The sequence below is a fragment of the Balaenoptera physalus genome (assembly GCF_965194825.1).
Source record: "Balaenoptera physalus genome assembly, chromosome: X".
NCBI lineage: Eukaryota > Metazoa > Chordata > Mammalia > Artiodactyla > Balaenopteridae > Balaenoptera > Balaenoptera physalus.
Window position 1 is genome coordinate 32,853,879 of NC_138903.1, and position 18,610 is coordinate 32,872,488.

At 37.2% G+C, this 18,610-nt stretch overlaps 1 protein-coding gene across 1 annotated transcript in view; it reads left to right on the forward strand.

Moving 5' to 3' along the window:
- Positions 1-18,610, forward strand: part of CFAP47 (cilia and flagella associated protein 47) — a 421,910-nt gene that overhangs the window by 277,800 nt on the left and 125,500 nt on the right. Inside the window, 2 exon segments of the mRNA XM_082446774.1 lie at positions 2,241-2,381; positions 9,156-9,253. Of these exon segments, the coding sequence (XP_082302900.1) occupies positions 2,241-2,381; positions 9,156-9,253 (239 nt within the window).

The following is an 18,610-nucleotide window of genomic DNA, read 5'->3' on the forward strand; positions in this document are numbered from 1 at the left end:
GGAGAGGGGCATGGAACAGATCTCCCTCAGAATCTCCAGAAGGAACCAACTCTGCTAGCACCTGGATTTCAAACATCTAGCCTCCAGAACTGTGAGAAAATAAATTTCTGTCCAAATGCCAATTCATATTTGTATATATCTTTTAAACACACACACACACACACACACACACACACACACACACACACAAATATACACACACACAGTCCCCCCACACACAATGGGCCATATGAGACATAAAACTCTGTAAATGGCTGCTTTCACTCATATTATCATGGATGTATTTTCAGTTCGGTTTTCATAGGTTTTTCTTTTGACTAGATGAACAATAATCCAAATAAATGTTTATCTGAATTCATGTAACTAGTCATGCATAGGTGGAAATCAAGTTCCTCTTTTTTTCTTTTTTCTTTTTTTTGTAATTACCGATAATATTGCAACAGCATCTTTGTAAATAACTCTGCTAGTCTACCTATGGGGTAAGATTTAAGATATAAGGTACTTATAGCATAAAAAAACAGAACTGACATGTCAAAGGAGATGTGCAACAACTTGGTGGATGTTGCAAAATTACCCCCCAAAATATGTAGTACCAATTTTTACTCTTACCCACAGTATCTGAGATGGGGGTTGTTAACTCAGCACTCTCATCAAAAATTAATGTTATCAAAAGTGTTAAGTTATCAATTTGAAAGAACAGTACATTTTTTACTTTTAATTCCTGGGCTTTTTTTGGGGGGGATAAGATTTTTGAATCTATATTCCTATGTATTATCTCTATTAAATTTTGGTATGTGTTATTTTAGCTTTAAACATTGAACTGTGGGACTTCCCTGGCAGTCCAGCGGTTAAGACCTTGCCTTCCAACGCAGGGGGTGAGGGTTCAATCCCTGGTTGGGAAGCTAAGATCCCACATGCCTCGTGGCCAAAAAACCAAAACATAAAACAGAAGCAATATTGTAACAAATTCAATAAAGACTTTAAAAACGGTCCACATCAAAAAAATCTTTAAAAACTAAAAAAAATTGAACTGTAACTTTATCTCCTATTTTTCTTTATCTTTAATTCTCTCTAAAAATTTAAATATCATGGCAATATTTTGTTCTTTGCCAATTTGAAAGTCATTGGTTAAACCTGCTTAGATCGGTGCCAAGATATCACTTTGATTTTTTTTTAATGTATTTATTTTATGCCTTGAATCATTTTTGTGATTTATGTTGTGTATTTCATCCTGATTTTAGTACTAAGCCTAACATGGTATTACGTAGTGCGTGTGTGTGTGTGTATACACAAAAACATATAAAAATACATAGATTTACACATACACATTAGATGGAGAGAAGGCTTTTTGGAAGTTGGGTGTTATTACAGCATGTTTCAGAGGGAGAATTGAAGATGCAGAAGGGAGTGGGGAACATTGCAGTAGCCAGATCCTTGGGTAGACTAGAGTAGATGGGATCTAGTGCACAGGTCCAAGGGCTGGTCCCAGGTAAAAGTGTATCAATCATTCTTACAAGAGGAAAGCCAGAGGATGAGGTCACCATTGTGGAAGGGTTGGTCAGTGTGGTGGTGGGACTGTGAAGGAATTCTTTCCTGGAAGTGTCCAGTTTCTTAGTGAAATAGAAACAAGATGATCAGCTAGGAATGAGGAGGGAGAAGGAAGTATTGGAAATTGAAGGGGAAAGAAGATTTGAACCATCCTCTAAACATGGATAATAAGACTATGAAAATAGCAAGCTGGTATTGAGCTATCAGGACCAATTTCTGAATTATTTCCATATGTATGTTAGCTTCAATTTAAGAGTTAATACCAATCTTTTATAAGTCAATTTTAGTATAACAGAAATTCCAGATAAAGAGTACCAATTTTTGACACTAACAGTTTTTTGTAACAAAATTTAGTATTTTACATATTAAATGTTTAAAGGAAAGTTCATGCTTAGAATATTGTATTAAACAAAGTAAATATTTTAATGAGGTAATAAATGAGTGTTAAAAATGACTTAAGAAGAAAATATGTAAGAATACTCACCCAAGACCAGTACGTTTTCTGAAAGCTGTTAACAGTTCTGTTATTTGCTGCATTTTCTTAATTACTATGAGAAGGCTGTTTAAAAATTACCATTTTAATGGACATTTAAAAATATTTCCTTGAACTTTCTATTAAGTTGTTCTGTTTAATTGTTAGTTTAGAAAACTAAACACTGGTTAATCTGACATCTTGCACCTATATGTTGTAGGTACAATTTCATTTTCTGTTAAAAGCAGACAAAATGGTGATTCTCAGGGAGACTCAGATGAAGATAAAGATAGAGATCTAATACCCTCCTTTGAGAAGTCATTATCAGAACCATTTGACAAGTTTGATGAGGAAAAACCAGGTAAATTTATTATTATGGAGAGTTTCATGATCAATTTTCATAAGCCCTCATCATTTACTTATAAATCAATAGATACTTTACATTCATAATACGTATACAAATGTGTATTTCATATATCATCTGTAAGAATTGTATTATTTCAGGATTACCTTGATGTAGTTCACTTTCTGGATTTGTACTGCTATTAAAATTAGTAGATTATAATACTTCAGCTTGAAGGCTGCCTACTCTTTCATAAGTGAAAAACTTTACACATATTTCTGTTACTAAACAAAAAATTTCAGTCAATTTCTAATAAAATGTTAATGAGTATATCATTTTAACAATGTAATGTGTTCTCCTTTTTTAAATATAGGAGATGGTAGCAGTCTTCCTCATATGCAAAAGAAAGCAAATGCAATTATTTCCCCTTCCTGTATTATAAAGCTTTATTTGAATGTTGTTAAACATCATATCGTTTCAGTAGAAATTCAAAGGAAAATGAGAGTATGGAGAGTTGGAATAGACAGTGCAGGTTTCTTAGAGAGTGGGTAAATGAGTTCTCTTATGGGTGAGTAGCAGGGACGGAAGAGGGCAATAGAAAAGAGTGGGTCAACAGGGGCAAAATTCTAGAAACAGAGGTGTACTGAAGAAGAAATCTTTATTGAATGAATTTCTGTTAAATCAGGATTCTTCAGAGAAACAGATACCACTATGATATAATATAATATAACGTAATATAATACAATACAATATAATGCAATACAATATAATATAGTACAATATAATACAATAACCTATATCTGTAGAGAGAGAGACATTTTAAGGAATTGGCTAACATAACTGTGGAGACTGGCAAGTCCAAAATCTGTAGGGCAAGCGAGCAGGGTAGACAATTAGGTAAGAGTTGCTGTTGCAGTCATGGGTCCAGATTCCCCAGGGCAGACCGGGCAGGCTACAAGCTCAAGCAGGGTTTCCATGTTTCAGGCTTGGCTAAGAATTGCTTCTCCTTCAGGTCACTTCAGTCTTTGCTCTTAGGGCCTCCAACTGATTGGAATTGGCCCATTCACATTAAACAGAGTATTCTGCTTTACTCAAAGTCTACCAATGAAAGTATTCACATATGTTTTTAAAAAATACCTTCCCAGCAACATTTAGATTGGTGTGTAATCAAACAACTGGACCCCATAGTCCAGCCAAGTTGACACATAAAATGTACCATCACAGAATACATGGATTAAGAGTGATATTTAGGCACTATTCAAAATAGTTTGGGAAGGGAAGAGCAGTTGGGGCAAGCTCGCCACTGCAACAGCTAACTGGGTTTGAAGTGAAGAGAACAATGTCTTTTAGGGTGGTGATGGGGATAGAGAAATACCATGAAAGATGGAAAACATTTCAGAGACTAGCATTAGATGACTCTCTTGAGAGAGAAGACAGAAAGTGAGAATTGATTGCAAAAAATAACAGGTTTTCTTTGTATCTTGTTTGTATCTTGAGGATCTTATCTAAGGGCCGCACAAGGGGAAGGCACGAGAGGCAGGGGAGAGTGCTTATCAAAGTCTGCTGATTCAAGTGTTCTTTGCAGGGGAGGTTGGGGGAGTCATGTTAGGAATTACATCTACTTGTGACTGTGTGGGCTGTTAAATTTTTTTTAAATTAAGTTTCAATTATTCAACATAATAAATCATAAAAGAAACATTCTTATATTAAAATATTTGTGCATATCATCGATTATTTTATTCCAACAAATTTCTTAGAATGAAATCATTGGCTCGAACGGGATAAGCAATTCTTAAACATTTTTTTTTTTTTTAAATAATTAATTAATTAATTTATGGCTGTGTTGGGTCTTCGTTTCTGTGCGAGGGCTTTCTCTAGTTGCGGCAAGCGGGGGCCACTCTTCATCGCGGTGCACGGGCCTCTCACTATCGCGGCCTCTCTTGTTGCGGAGCACAGGCTCCAGACGCACAGGCTCAGTAGTTGTGGCGCACGGGCCTAGTTGCTCTGCGGCATGTGGGATCTTCCCAGACCAGGGCTCGAACCCGTGTCTCCTGCATTGGCAGGCAGTTTCTCAACCACTGCGCCACCAGGGAAGCCCTCTTAAACATTTTGAACATGTTAAAGCGCTCTTCAAATTTTTATTGATTCAGATTTCCATTATAATGTATAATATTATCTCTTTCAACCTGACCCTCATTAAAGCTGGGTGTTACCATTATTTTTCATATTTCCCTATTTGGAAGGTTAGAAAATTCTTATTTAGTTGTTTTCATTTCTTTCTGTCCCAGCTTTACTGAAGTACAACTGACTATTAAAAATCGTACATATTTCAGGTGGACAACTTGATTAGATATACATATACATTGTGAAATAATCACCACAATCAACCTAATTAACATATTTATCATCTCACATAGTTACCACCTTTTCATGGAAGAAGGTGAAGACACTTACGATCTTTCTTCTAAATGAATATTGTTAAAATGTCCATGCTATCCAAAGTGATCTATATTCAATGTAATGACCTATCACAATCCCAATGGCATATTTAAAAATATTTAATTTTTAGAGCAGTTTTAGGTCCACAGCAAAACTGAGAGGAAGGTTCAGAGTTTTCCCATATACATCCTGCCCTAACACATGGATCGTCTCCCCCATCGTTAACATCCCCCACCAAAGTGGTACATGTGTCACAATTAATAAGCCTGTATAGACACACACACACACACACACACACACACACACACACACACACACACACAAGATCTACCTTCTAAGCAAATTTCAAGTATACACTACCACCCTATTAACTATAATTACCTTGCTGTACATTAGATCTCCAGAACTTACTCATTTTGCATAACTGAAATTTCCCTAATTGAAAAGAAATGTACTACTGAGCAATCAGTAAGAAAAAGACCAAAGTCAAAGTATTACAGGGACTGGAAAGGTTAATTCTGTTTGAGTAGGAATATGGGAAGGCCTGTCTGAAGAACTGCAGATACCTGTATATGCATTTTTCCTAGCTCTTAATCTATCTTGCAACCTGTCATCACACAGCTTAGATTTTTTTAAATAAAATGATCAGCGATATGCACAAATATTTTAATATAAGAATGTTTTTATATGATTTATTATGTTGAATAATTGAAACTTAATTGTTTTAATTTTTAAATTTGATTAATTCTTTTTTTTCTTGGCTGTGTTGGGTCTTTGTTGCTGCACGCAGGCTTTCTCTAGTTGCGGCGAGGGGGGGTTAGGTTACTCTTGGTTGCAGTGCGCGGGCTTCTCATTGCGGTGGCTTCTCTTGTTGCGGAGCACGGGCTCTAGGCGCACGGGCTTCAGTAGCTGTGGCACATGGGCTCAGTAGTTGTGGCTCGCGGACTCTAGAGCACAGGCTCAGTAGTTGTGGCTCATGGGCTTAGTTGCTCTGCGGCATGTGGGATCTTCCCAGGCCAGAGCTCGACCTGTGTCCCCTGCATTGGCAGGCGGATTCTAAACCACTGCGACACCAGGGAAGTCTCGATTGAAAATGTTTTTGAAAAGGTATTATCTGCCCATAAATTTTTTTCCATTTTTATTGAAAAATAATTGTCATACATCACTGTGTAAGTTTAAGGTGTACAGCTTGATGGTTTGATTTACACATATTGTGAAATGCTTACCATAATGGGTTCAGCTAACATCCATCTTCTCATATAGATACAATAAAACATAAAGAAAGAAAAAAGAAACAATTTTCTCCTTATGAAGAGAACTCTTGGAATTTACTCTCTTAACTTTCCTATGTATCATACAGCAGTGTTAACTATAGTCATCATGCTGTACATTACATCCCTAGTACTTATTTATCTTATAACTGGAAGTTTATGCCTTTTGACCACCTTCCTTCATTTCTCCCTACCCTCACCCTCTGCCTCTGGTAACTACAAGTCTGATCTCTTTTTCTATGAGTTTGGGTTTTTTGTTATTGTTTTGTTTGTTTATTTTAGACTACACATATAAGTGAGATCATACAGTATTTTTTCTTCTCTATCTGACTTATTTCACTTAGCATAATGCCTTCATAGTCCATCCACGTTGTCACACATGATAGGATTTCCTTGTTTTTTAATGGCTGAATAAGATTCCATTGAATATACTATAACTTCTTTATCCATTCATTCGTTGATGACACTTAGGTTGTTCCCATGCTTTGGCTATTGTAAATAATGCTGCTTTGAACAGGAAGGTACAGATATCTTTTCGAGTTAGTGTTTTCATTTCCTTTGGATATATTCCCAGAAGTGAGATTGCTGGATCGTATGGTAATTCTATTTTTAATTTTATGAGGATTCTCCATACTGTTTTGTATAGTGGCCATATGAATTTACAGTCCCACCAGTGTACACAAGGGTTCCCTTTTCTCCACATCCACACCAGCGTTTGTTATCTCTTGTCTCTTTGATCATGGCCATTCTAACAAGTGTGATATCTCATTGTGGTTTTAATTTGCATTTCCCTAATGACTAGTAATGAACTTAAATTTAATAGTGAATATTCTCTGAATGATAGAAATGTGTATATACAAATGCACATGTATATATGGATCTATTAATTATATATAATGTGTATATCCCAGTGTATTTATATATGTATATGTCTATATATTTATGTCTTTATTGATATACTACTCTTGAAATTTTATACAAAAAAATAAGTACTCTTGGTCATGAGATGGTGAATAATTTTTATTTTTTAAAGTTTTTCAGTAATTTCTTAAATTGCTATAGTGAATACTCCTAATTTTATAATTAGAAAAAAGTTTTAATATGTTTAAAGCTTGTAGTTAAACAAAGTTTAATAATTATTATTTTTATTGTTCATCTCATTAATAAATTATCACTAATCCCACTCTCACCAATAAATTCATATTCATTGTATGTTTTTAGCTCTGTAGGAATTAAATTAGCTTCATCACAATACTACCTTATGTGATAGTCACAGCAATTACAAATAGGAGGTGTTCTTGTCCCCGTGATAGTTAATTTTATGTGTCACCTTGACTGGGTCATGGTGCCCAGATATTAGGTTAAACATTATTCTGGATGTTTTGTAAAGGTGATTTTGTATGAGAATTACATTTAAATCTTTAGACTTTCAAAGAAGGTTGCCCTCCATAATGTGGGTGGGTCTTACCTAACCAGTTGAAGGTCTTAATAGAACAAAGGCTGACCTCCGCAGAGCAAAAAGGAATTCTACTGGTAGACTGCCTTTGGACTTGAACTCCAACTCTTCCCTGGGTCTCCAACCTGCTGGACTAACCTGCAGATTTTGGACTTACTGAGCCAATTATTTGAGCCATGCAATACAATTCAATATATTCAATGTAATTCAATAATTCAACATAATACAATGCAATGCATTGCAATGCAGTGCAAAACAAAACACTTTTTCAGAAGAGAGAGTCTGAGAACTGCACTGGTCTGGGCCCCTTATTTCATAGATAAGGAAATTAAGGCCCAGAGAGGCTTAGTGATTTACCTAAGTAAGTTAATCAAACATTGCAGTTCTTGGACTCTTTAAAACTTGACAGTACTGATACGATATGCAAACAATTAACTGAAACTGAAGGTCATCTTAAACTGTAATCTAGCTCAACATTGGAGAATAAAGAATAAAGAATATCAAACTGAGAAGGTGAGCAGATGAGAACAAATAGAAAAAACGTGGATTTGATGCCAGTACAAACCCTGCTACACAGGGCTTTTATGGTTGACCAGGGTTCTGGTTTCAGGATTTAAGGGTGTGACTTTGGACATCACCGGAAGCAGAAAGGCCTGTTTTAAAAAAAAAAAAATGTTGGAAAACCCAGATGTAAACATTACTTTCTCACCGCTTAGTCCTGTTAAAAAACAAAATTCAGTTGAGTAAATATGAAGATCTAATTGGCCTGATTCATCAATTCATTAATCAGGCAACATCCCATCTAGCAAATAGAAAGCTACTCCCAGGTTTTATAGAAATGCTGGCGGAGGGGGTGGGATATGGACAAGGAGGTTATTAGCAGAACAAAAGAAAGGATTGTTTCAGGCAAGGTTACCTCACTAGAGCTGACCAGGAAATTGCAAAAAGTCCATTCCTGGGAGAGGTTGAAACAAGTCTTGGTTTACTGTCCCAGAGGCAAGTGGCTCCACCTTGGGCCTGTTCTTTCTTTCTTCTTCTTTTTCTTTTCCCCCTCCCCCCTTCTCCTTTTTCTCCTCCTCCTTCTTTTTTTTTTTTTAACAGTCCATACCCCATTTCAGCTTTTTTTGGGCTAAATTGCTAGGATCCTCTTTCACACTCCCAAAAAACCAGAAATTTCATGAACTATTTCTGATTTTTTCCTTAGGCTAAATTTTTATGGTACTGGAAATGTAGCCTTGTATATTGTAATACCATAGTTAGATATTTCTACGTATAATATGTGAATACTTTGGGAATTAAGGGGGAAAGATTAGTTATTTCTTTTGAAATACTAATCCTTAAAAGTAAAGCACTCTTATTTTTGTGGGGAACTTAGTGAGTTACAGGGCAGGCATGAGGCAGGGAGCTTTCACAGCCCATTCTCATGGCCATGCAGGCTGGGGCTTCTCTTATTGCTCACAAACTGTGATGAAATCAGCTTTTCACCTTCCTCACAGCTCTCTTGACAAATGAGTCCATCAGAAAGAGTTTGAAAATGATATCTAATTCATGTTTCTCAAATTTTTATGTTAAATATAGTTTTCTGAAACCTAAATTAAGATGTGCTATGTTTTTTTCTTTTTTCAGATGATGCTATTAGCGATTTACAAATCTGGTATTATCTTGAGATCCACAGTGCTCCTGGACCACCCTTAAACACTATTGAAGTGAAATGTATTGCTCTGGTAAGAGCCCCATTAATTGTTCATAGGCTCCTTTTCACAAATAGTTGGGGCATTTGTTGTAAACCTAAATTGCTATTCCTAAAAAATATCTATATTAAATGAGCATTTTGGGATAAATTTTTCAAATTACAGCAATTTTATTTTAAATTCAGTAAAATACACCTTAAATGCTTATAGAAAACATCTTTTAGTTCAATGGTATCATAGTGGCTGCCCCAATAAGCGTTTTACCTGCATGTCTCAAGAATTACTAGAGCAAAATTAACCTTAGCCTACATGCTTTCCTCACACATCTGATAAAAGCAGGATTGTGCTCTCTGGACTCTTTCAGTATTGATTCTTCTTGGTTTCTATAGCAGGCCTTTCACTCTGAAATATATTTCGAGCAACTGGCATAGATTTGGGGTTTTAAGTAACAGTGACAAAGAATAGGATTGTCTTATGTGAATTATTAAAGTATTACTAAATCCATGTCCAGAATTATTTGATAAAGTCAAATATTGAGTCTTCATTTAAATAAAATATGAGGACAATATTGTTATTAATCACATTTTAATTTGATTTAATTAATTTTCAATTATTGTTAGTACTCATTTATTTAAATCAAATATTTAAACTTATGATAAATAATGGTTATTTTCATTTTTAAATACGCAGAAGAATTTCTTCAAAGGATGATTATTTAGAATCTTCAACTTTTGCTCCAACAGAAAATAAATTATTTCTGTCTGTAAATCAATTATTTGCTCACCTAATCTCTGGGTAAATCTCCATTGAGGCATAGAAAATGGGTGGTTAAACTATTGAAAGGCACTCAAATGCCACTTGCAAAAGCTTTCTCTTCTACCTAGAAAATTATTTAATGGGATGACAATAGGATCATTTCACTCAGTGGAAATGTCCTATTTCCATGACCCTGTTATCACTGCAGAATAAAATCTTTATTAAAGATTATTTTTAAATGACATAACTTTAATTATGAGACCACTTGCATCTTTAGCTATAGACAAAAGAGGATGTTAGGGGTAGTGTTTTGGGACTTCTCAGAGGAGGAAGGACATTCACATGAAGATAGAAAAGCAAATGTTTGGTAAATAAGTATTTGCTGGGCCATGCAGAGACAGTGGGACACAGAGAGAAATTTTAACAAACAGACTTTGCTAGGTTCTTCCTGTCTACACACCTAGTTCACACTAGTCTGTGGTGATAGCTCCCTTCCTGGAATAGGTCCTCTCTCTACATTCTTTTAGGCAGTTAGGGGGAAGGTCAGAGTTCCTTCCTGAGTCTTTTGGGCTTTGATTGGTTTCAGTTTGAAATAACCCACATGCCAAAGAGACATTTTGAGGCGGCAAATTTTGCTTGAGTACAATAGTTATCTCTTTATCGGGACACAGGAGAAAAAAAAATTTTTAAATGGGTCCAGGAGAAATTGGGACCATGAGGTGGCACCTCAAAAAGGGAGACATTGGCTTCCTTACTAATAAGGAGCAAGACTTAGCACCATCAGATGCTAGATTGCTCTCTTTGCAAATACAGGCAGATGTGCTGAACTAATTAAATGTGCACTTTCTACAGAAGTTGGTGGAGAAGGGGAGTCATTTTCAAGTAACTCTGCCCAAATAGGCTACCAATGACAGTGATGTTGCCAAGTTACTAAGTTTTCCCACCTTTCTAATAGTAATTACCTAAGGTAAAAACTTGTTAGCTCTATAACTTTCGGACATGAAGATTTAGTCTTTGGAGATGGTATGGGTTGTTTTAAATAATCCCATCAAATAAATCTTTGTGCACTTCTTGAAGAACATGCTTTCTGAATACTTTCAGAAGTACACTAAAATGGCTGTCCACACCTATATATAGTTTCCTGATATTTTTGACTGCATTTGCTGTGTTTGCTAAACTTTTGAGAAATACTATACTTAATCCTTAGATCATCAGATGTGGCAATGAAGGTTTCAAGACACTAAGTCTTCTCTGATTTTCCATCTGTATCTCAGCTTTTGTTACATTCAACTCAATTTCCACACCTTCCCTAGAGATGAATGAATGGTTAGAATCTCTTTAAATAGGGTGTTTGTAAGAAATATTTACATCCTCGAGGCACATAAATTTGGTTACTTCTTACAGCAGGTTCCAAAAATCAGGTTATATTTATAATAAACAACAATTGTTTGATAGTACTCCATTCTCTTTTGTGTAAACTATTTAGGATGTCTTTTTGAATCTTTTTTCTTCCAGTTTTATTGAGATATAATTGACATACAGCACTGTATGAGTTTAAGGTGTACTGGATAATGGTTTGACTTACATACATTATGAAAGTTTAGTATACATCTATCATCTCATATAGATGCAAAATAAAAGAAAAAGAAGATTTGTATAACTGAAAATAAAGCAAACAAGCATACAGAGTGTACAAACCTTAAAAACAAACAAAACACCCTAACTCCCACAATAATAGATGAAAGTGGAATCCTGTATGAGCTTTTAATTCTTTGCTTATTAATGACCTTGATCATTGTTCTCTCTGTACGATTGTTGGGCATTTATATTTCTAGTTGTGTGAATTTGCCTTTAAATTTTAGGTTTTGCTTTTATAAGTAATCAAACAAATTGCTCTTTTCCTACGTGATTTTTTCCCTGTCTTTTCCTGTTAAACATGGAGACCCTTGGCAATCTGAGGATTTAATAAATATTCATATCCTTAAAGAAAAAAAAAAGAGAAGAAAAGTTTTTTCATTGTGATGAGAACTCTTAGGATTTACTTTCTTAACAACTTTTCTATAAAACATACAATAGTGTTAATTATCTTTGTCAGGTAGTACATTACATCCCTAGTGCTTATTTACCTTATAACTGGAGTTTTGTACTTTTTGACCACCTACATCCATTTGCCCCTCCCACCACCCTCTGACTCTCGTAAACACAAATCTGATCTCTTTCTCTTTGAGTTTGTTTGTTTGGTGTACAACATAGGGATTTGATATTTTTATACATTACAAAATGACTACTACTGTCTTGGAAATTTTAATGGGTAATAGCTGCTATTCCAGTTTCTTTGAACACAAAAATCTCTTGTGTATCATATAGTTTGGGGGTGGCAGAATGATGAGCATAATCTACTGTCTTCCCATTGACAGTCAGTAATTTCAATATACAGCAATGAGCTGAAAACAAATCTTAAGTTTGTGAATAAAACCTTATAGGCTTTAAATTTTAGGTCAGTCATAGCCTTCATAATATTTGTTCTCTGGTCAGTGAAAATTGCATGACCATTTCTTTACGTATTTTTTCATTCTATAATCAACCTTCAATTAAATTCATTATATTGTTAATGGCGAGGCCCAGAAACCTCTCCATAAGTTAGTAAGAGAGAAGCAGAGTTAAAAACACTATTAATCCACTTGGTATCAAATATAACAACATGTATCAGTTGCCAACCACTTCCAATAAGTTTTTAGTTTAAAATTTTAGCCTCCATCATATGAAAACTGTATTTTGAGGTTTTCATTTTATGTATTTTCTTCTTTCCTTCAGGTTTTTATATTCTTTATTTTTTTCTGTGTTAAAGATAATATATCATGAGTATTTGTGCATGTTATTGAAATTTTTGATCCTCATGAAATGTTGAAGTAGCAAAAAATAGCATTCTGCTTTGAATTTATCTTGACAAGTTGTGAAAAATTCTTAAATAGGATTTTTTAAAAATCTCATGGCCTATTTATGTTAAATCAAATATATATATATAGCTGTGCCACAGATAGATAGAAAGATAGATACTGTCTCTCCATATATAGATAGATACATATATGCAGGTAGATATGAATATATCATTATATCTAAATCTTTTTTTTAACATCTTTATTGGAGTATAATTGCTTTACAATGTTGTGTTAGTTTCTGCTGTATAACAAAGTGAATCAGCTATACATATACATATATCCCCATATCCCCTCCCTCTTGCGTCTCCCTCCCACCCTCCCTATCCCACCCCTCTAGGTGGTCACAAAGCACCGAGCTGATCTCCCTGTGCTATGCAGCTGCTTCCCACTAGCTATCTGTTTTACATTTGGTAGTGTATATATGTCCATGCCACTCTCTCACTTCATCCCAGCTTACCCTTCCCGCTCCCTGAGTCCTCAAGTCCATTCTCTACGTCTGCGTCTCTATTCCTGTCCTGCTCCTAGGTTCATGAGAACCTTTTTTTTATTTTTAGATTTCATATATATGTGTTAGCATACTGTATTTGTTTTCCTCTTTCTGACTTACTTCACTCTGTATGACAGACTCTAGGTCCATCCACCTCACTACAAATACCTCCATTTCATTTCTTTTTATGGCTGAGTAATATTCCATTGTATATATGTGCCACATCTTCTTTATCCATTCATCTGTCGATGGACACTTAGGTTGCTTCCATGTCCTGGCTATTGTAAATAGAGCTGCAATGAACATTTTGGTACATGACTCTTTTTGAACTATGGTTTTCTCAGGGTATATGCCCAGTAGTGGGATTGCTGGGTCGTATGGTAGTTCTATTTTTAGTTTTTTAAGGAACCTCCATACTGTTCTCCATAGTGGCTGTATCAGTTTACATTCCCACCAACAGTGCAAGAGGGTTCCCTTTTCTCCACACCCTCTCCAGCATTTATTATTTCTAGATTTTTGATCATGGCCATTCTGACCTGTGTGAGGTGATACCTCATTGTAGTTTTGATTTGCATTTCTCTAATGATCAGTGATGTTGAGCATCCTTTCATGTGTTTGTTGGCAATCTGTATATTTTCTTTGGAGAAATGTCTGTTTAGATCTTTGCCCATTTTTGGATTGGGTTGTTTGTTTTTTTGATATTGAGCTGCATGAGCTGCTTGTAAATTTTGGAGATTAAACCTTTGTCAGTTGCTTCATTTGCAGATATTTTCTCCCATTCTGAGGGCTGTCTTTTTGTCTTGTTTATGGTTTCCTTTGCTGTGCAAAAGCTTTTAAGTTTCATTAGGTCCCATTTGTTTATTTTTGTTTTTATTTCCATGTCTGTAGGAGGTGGGTCAAAAAGGATCTTGCTGTGATGTATGTCATAGAGTGTTCTGCCTATGTTTTCCTCTAAGAGTTTTATAGTGTCTGGCCTTACATTTAGGTCTTTAATCCATTTTGAGTTCATTTTTGTGTATGGTGTTAGGGAGTGTTCTAATTTCATTCTTTTGCATGTAGCTGTCTGGTTTTCCCAGAACGAATTATTGAAGAGGCTGTCTTTTCTCCATTTTATATTCTTGCCTCCTTTATCAAAAATAAGGTGACCATATGTGCATGGGTTTATCTTTGGGCTTTCAATCCTGTTCCATTGATCTATATTTCTGTTTTTGTGCCAGTACCAAACTGTCTTGATGACTGTAGCTTTGTAGTATAGTTTGAAGTCAGGGAGCCTGATTCCTTCAGCTCCGTTTTTCTTTCTCAAGATTGCTTTGGCTATTGGGAGTCTTTTGTGTTTCCATACAAATTGTGAAATTTTTTGTTCTAGTTCTGTGAAAAATGCCATTGGTAGTTTGATAGGGATTGCATTCAATCTGTAGATTGCTTTGGGTAGTATAGTCATTTTCACAATGTAGATTATTCCAATCCAAGAACACAGTATATCTCTCCATCTGTTTGTATCATCTTTAATTTCTTTTATCAGTTTCTTATAGTTTTCTGCATGCAGGTCTTTTGTTTCCTTAGGTAGGTTTATTCCTAGGTATTTTATTCTTTTTGTTGCAATGCTAAATGGGAGTGTTTCTCTAATTTCTCTTTCAGATTTTTCATCACTAGTGTATAGGAATGCAAGAGAGTTCTGTGCATTAATTTTGTATCCTGCTACTTTACCAAATTCATTGATTAGCTCTACTTGTTTTCTGGTAGCATCTTTAGGATTCTCTATGGATAGTATCATGTCATCTGCAAACAGTGACAGCTTTACATCTTCTTTTCTGTCTTGGATTCCTTTTATTTCTTTTTCTTCTCTGATTGCTGTGGCTAAAACTTCCAAAACTATGTTGAATAATAGTGGTGAGAGTGGACAACCTTGCCTTGTTCCTGATCTTAGAGGAAATGGTTTCAGTTTTTCACCATTGAGAATGATGTTGGCTGTGGGTTTGTCATATATGGCCTTTATTATGTTGAAGTAAGTCTTCTCTATGCCTACTTTCTGGAGGGTTTTTATCATAAGTGGGTGTTGAATTTTGTCAAAAGCTTCTTCTGCATCTATTGAGATGATCATATGATTTTTATCTTTCAGTTTGTTAATATGGTGTATCACATTGATTGATTTGCATATATTGAAGGATCCTTGCATTCCTGGGATAAACCCCACTTGATCATGGTGTATGATCCTCTTAATGTGCTGTTGGATTATGTTTGCTAGTATTTTGTTGAGGAGTTTTGCATCTGTGTTCATCAGTGATATTGGCCTGTAGTTTCCTTTTTTTGTGACATTTTGTCTGGTTTTGGTATCAGGGTGATGATGGCCTTGTAGTATGAGTTTGGGAGTGATGAACACCATTTATTACGAAGAAAATTTTCCTCCACTGAGGGCTCCCTTATCAAATAATTGATCATATATGCATGGGTTTATTTCTGGGCTCTCAATTCTGTTCCTTTGGTCTACGTGTCTGTGGGTAAGGTTGGTTCAGTGGCTTGTGTAGGCTTCCAGGTGGAAGTGACTGGTGCCTGTGTTCTGGTGGGTGGGAGTGGATCTTGTCTTTCTGGTGGGCAGGGCCACTTCCAGTGGTGTGTTTTGGGGTGTCTGTGAACTTATTATGATTTTAGGCAGCCTCTCTGCTAATGGGTGGGGTTGTGTTCCTGTCTTGCTAGTTGTTTGGCATTGGGAGTCCAGCACTTGAGCTTGCTGGCTGTTGGGTGGAGCTGGGTCTTAGTGTTGAGATGGAGATCTCTGGGAGAGGTCTCGCCAATTGATATTATGTGGGGCCGGGAGGTCTCTGGTGGTTAGTGTCCTGGACTCGGCTCTCCCACCTCAGAGGCTCAGGCTTGACACCTGGCTGGAGCACCAAGACCCTGTCAGCCACATGGCTCAGAAGATAAGGAAGAAAAAATATCAAATCAAATCAAATCAAAAAAAATTTTTTTAATAATAAAATTTAAAAAATAATAATAAAATTAAAAAATAACAAAATAAAAAAAAAGGGAGCAACCAAACCATTAAACAAATCCACCAGTGATAACAAGCACTAAAAACTAAACTAAGATAAAGATAAAAATCAGAAACAAATCAGTCACAGGCAGCAAACCCCAAGTCTACAGTTGCCCCCAAGTCCACCACCCCAATTTTGGGAACATTTGTTGTCTATTCAGGTATTCCACAGACGCAGGGTTCATCAATTTGATTGTGGAGATTTAATCCTCTGCTCCTGAGGCTGCTGGGAGAGATTTCCCTTTCCCTTCTTTGTTCGAACAGCTCCTGGGGTTCAGCTTTGGATTTGGCCCCGCCCTGTGTGTAGGTCGCCTGAGGGCATCTGCTCCCCACCCAGATAGGAGGCGGTTAAAGCAGCAGCTGATTCGGGCTCTGTTGCTCAGAGGCTGGGGAGAGGGAGGGCTGCGGTGGTCATAATTGAAGTGCGGGGCAAGCCTGCAGCGTCAGAGGGCAGCGTGATGTTGCCACAGCCTGAGGCGTGCCGTGTGTTCTCCCAGGGAAGTTGTCCCTGGATCATGGGACCCTGGCAGTGGCGGGCTGCACAGGCTCCTGGGAAGGGTGTGGGTTGTGACCTGTGCTTGCACACCGGATTCTTGGTGGCAGCGGTAGCAGCCTTAGAGGTTCATGCCGGTCCCCGGGGTCTGAGCTGATAGCCGCAGCTTGTGCCCATCTCTGGAGCTTGTTTAGGTGGTGCTCTGCCTTCTGTGGGCACACGAGGAAGGAATCCCCTCTCCTCGCACACCCCGAAACTGTGGTCTCTTGCCTCTTAGGCAGGTCCAGACTTTTTCCCGGACACCCTCCCGGCTAGCCATGGCGCACTAGCCCCCTTCAGGCTGTGTTCACGCAGCCAACTCCCGTCGTCTACCTGGGATCTGACATCCGAAGCCCGAGCCTCAGCTCCCAGCCCCCGCCCGCCCCGGCCGGGGAGCAGACAAGCCTCTCGGGCTGGTGAGTGCTGGTCGGCACTGATCCTCTGTGCGGGAATCTCTCAGCTTTGCCCTCCGCACCCCTGTGGCTGCGCTCTCCTCCGTGGCTCCGAAGCTTCCCGCCTCCGCCACCCCCAGTCTCTGCCGGCAAAGGGGCTTCCTGGTGTGTGGAAACCTTTCCTCCTTCACAGCTCCCTCCCACTGGTGCAGGTCCCGTCCCTATTCTTTTGTCTCTGTTCTTTCTTTTTTCTTTTGCCCTACCCAGGTACGTGGGGAGTTTCTTGCCTTTTTGGGAGGTCTGAGGTCTTCTGCCAGTGTTCAGTAGGTGTTCTGTAGAAGTTGTTCCACATGTAGATGTATTTCTGATGTATTTGTGGGGAGGAAGGTGATCTCCATGTCTTACTCCTCTGCCATCTTGAAGGTCCCCTCTATATCTATATCTTGAGAGGGAGAGCCTATATTAAACAGGCTAAGCAGGAGGGTACTTCCTAGGTATTTGTCTCTGTAATTAGACATGTTTCTACTTGTCACTGCTTTTCGTAGTTTTTCCCCCTTCAAGGTTGTGGGAAATGTCTGAATACACGTGAACAAACCTATAGACTCTGCAGGAGTTTCTGGCTTTTTCACAACTCCTCAGTGCCTATCAATGCATCCTCACCCCACATCACTCCCAGTCTGGAATTATCTCCCACTTTGATTGCACCTCTGCAATTTGTATGCCTCAGATTGGATGGCGAAGGACTGGAGTTGGTGAGGGGGGATGTGAGGCATGACTTCCATAGACACAGTGACATGTAGATGGCGGTAGCAGAGGCATGACAATTGTGCTTGTAGTTTACAGCTGTCTACCTGATTCCTCTGAGTCCTGAACTGCTAGCACTGACTTTTCAATTTAGAAAAATTACTAGGACAGACTATAGTTATCACTTCTTCTGAATTGCATGGTACACTTCAAAATCCCCTTTGGTACAATTTATTTATTGACTTGATAATGTTTTCAAGTTGAATAAAATTAAAATTCCTCAATAATATGCCTTATTTAAATTAATATTATTGTGGTTTTGGACCTCAGAAATAATCCTTTTATAATGAACTCATGATTATCTTCTAGGAGAGGATATGGTGAAAAATACTTCCTGCTAGTGCATATTGAATTGTCATTGACTCAGTTAGGCTTTTATGGGCAAAAATAATAATAATCTTCATTTTCTCTGACCCATTAAGAATAGGAATTGATGAAGTTTTCAGTAC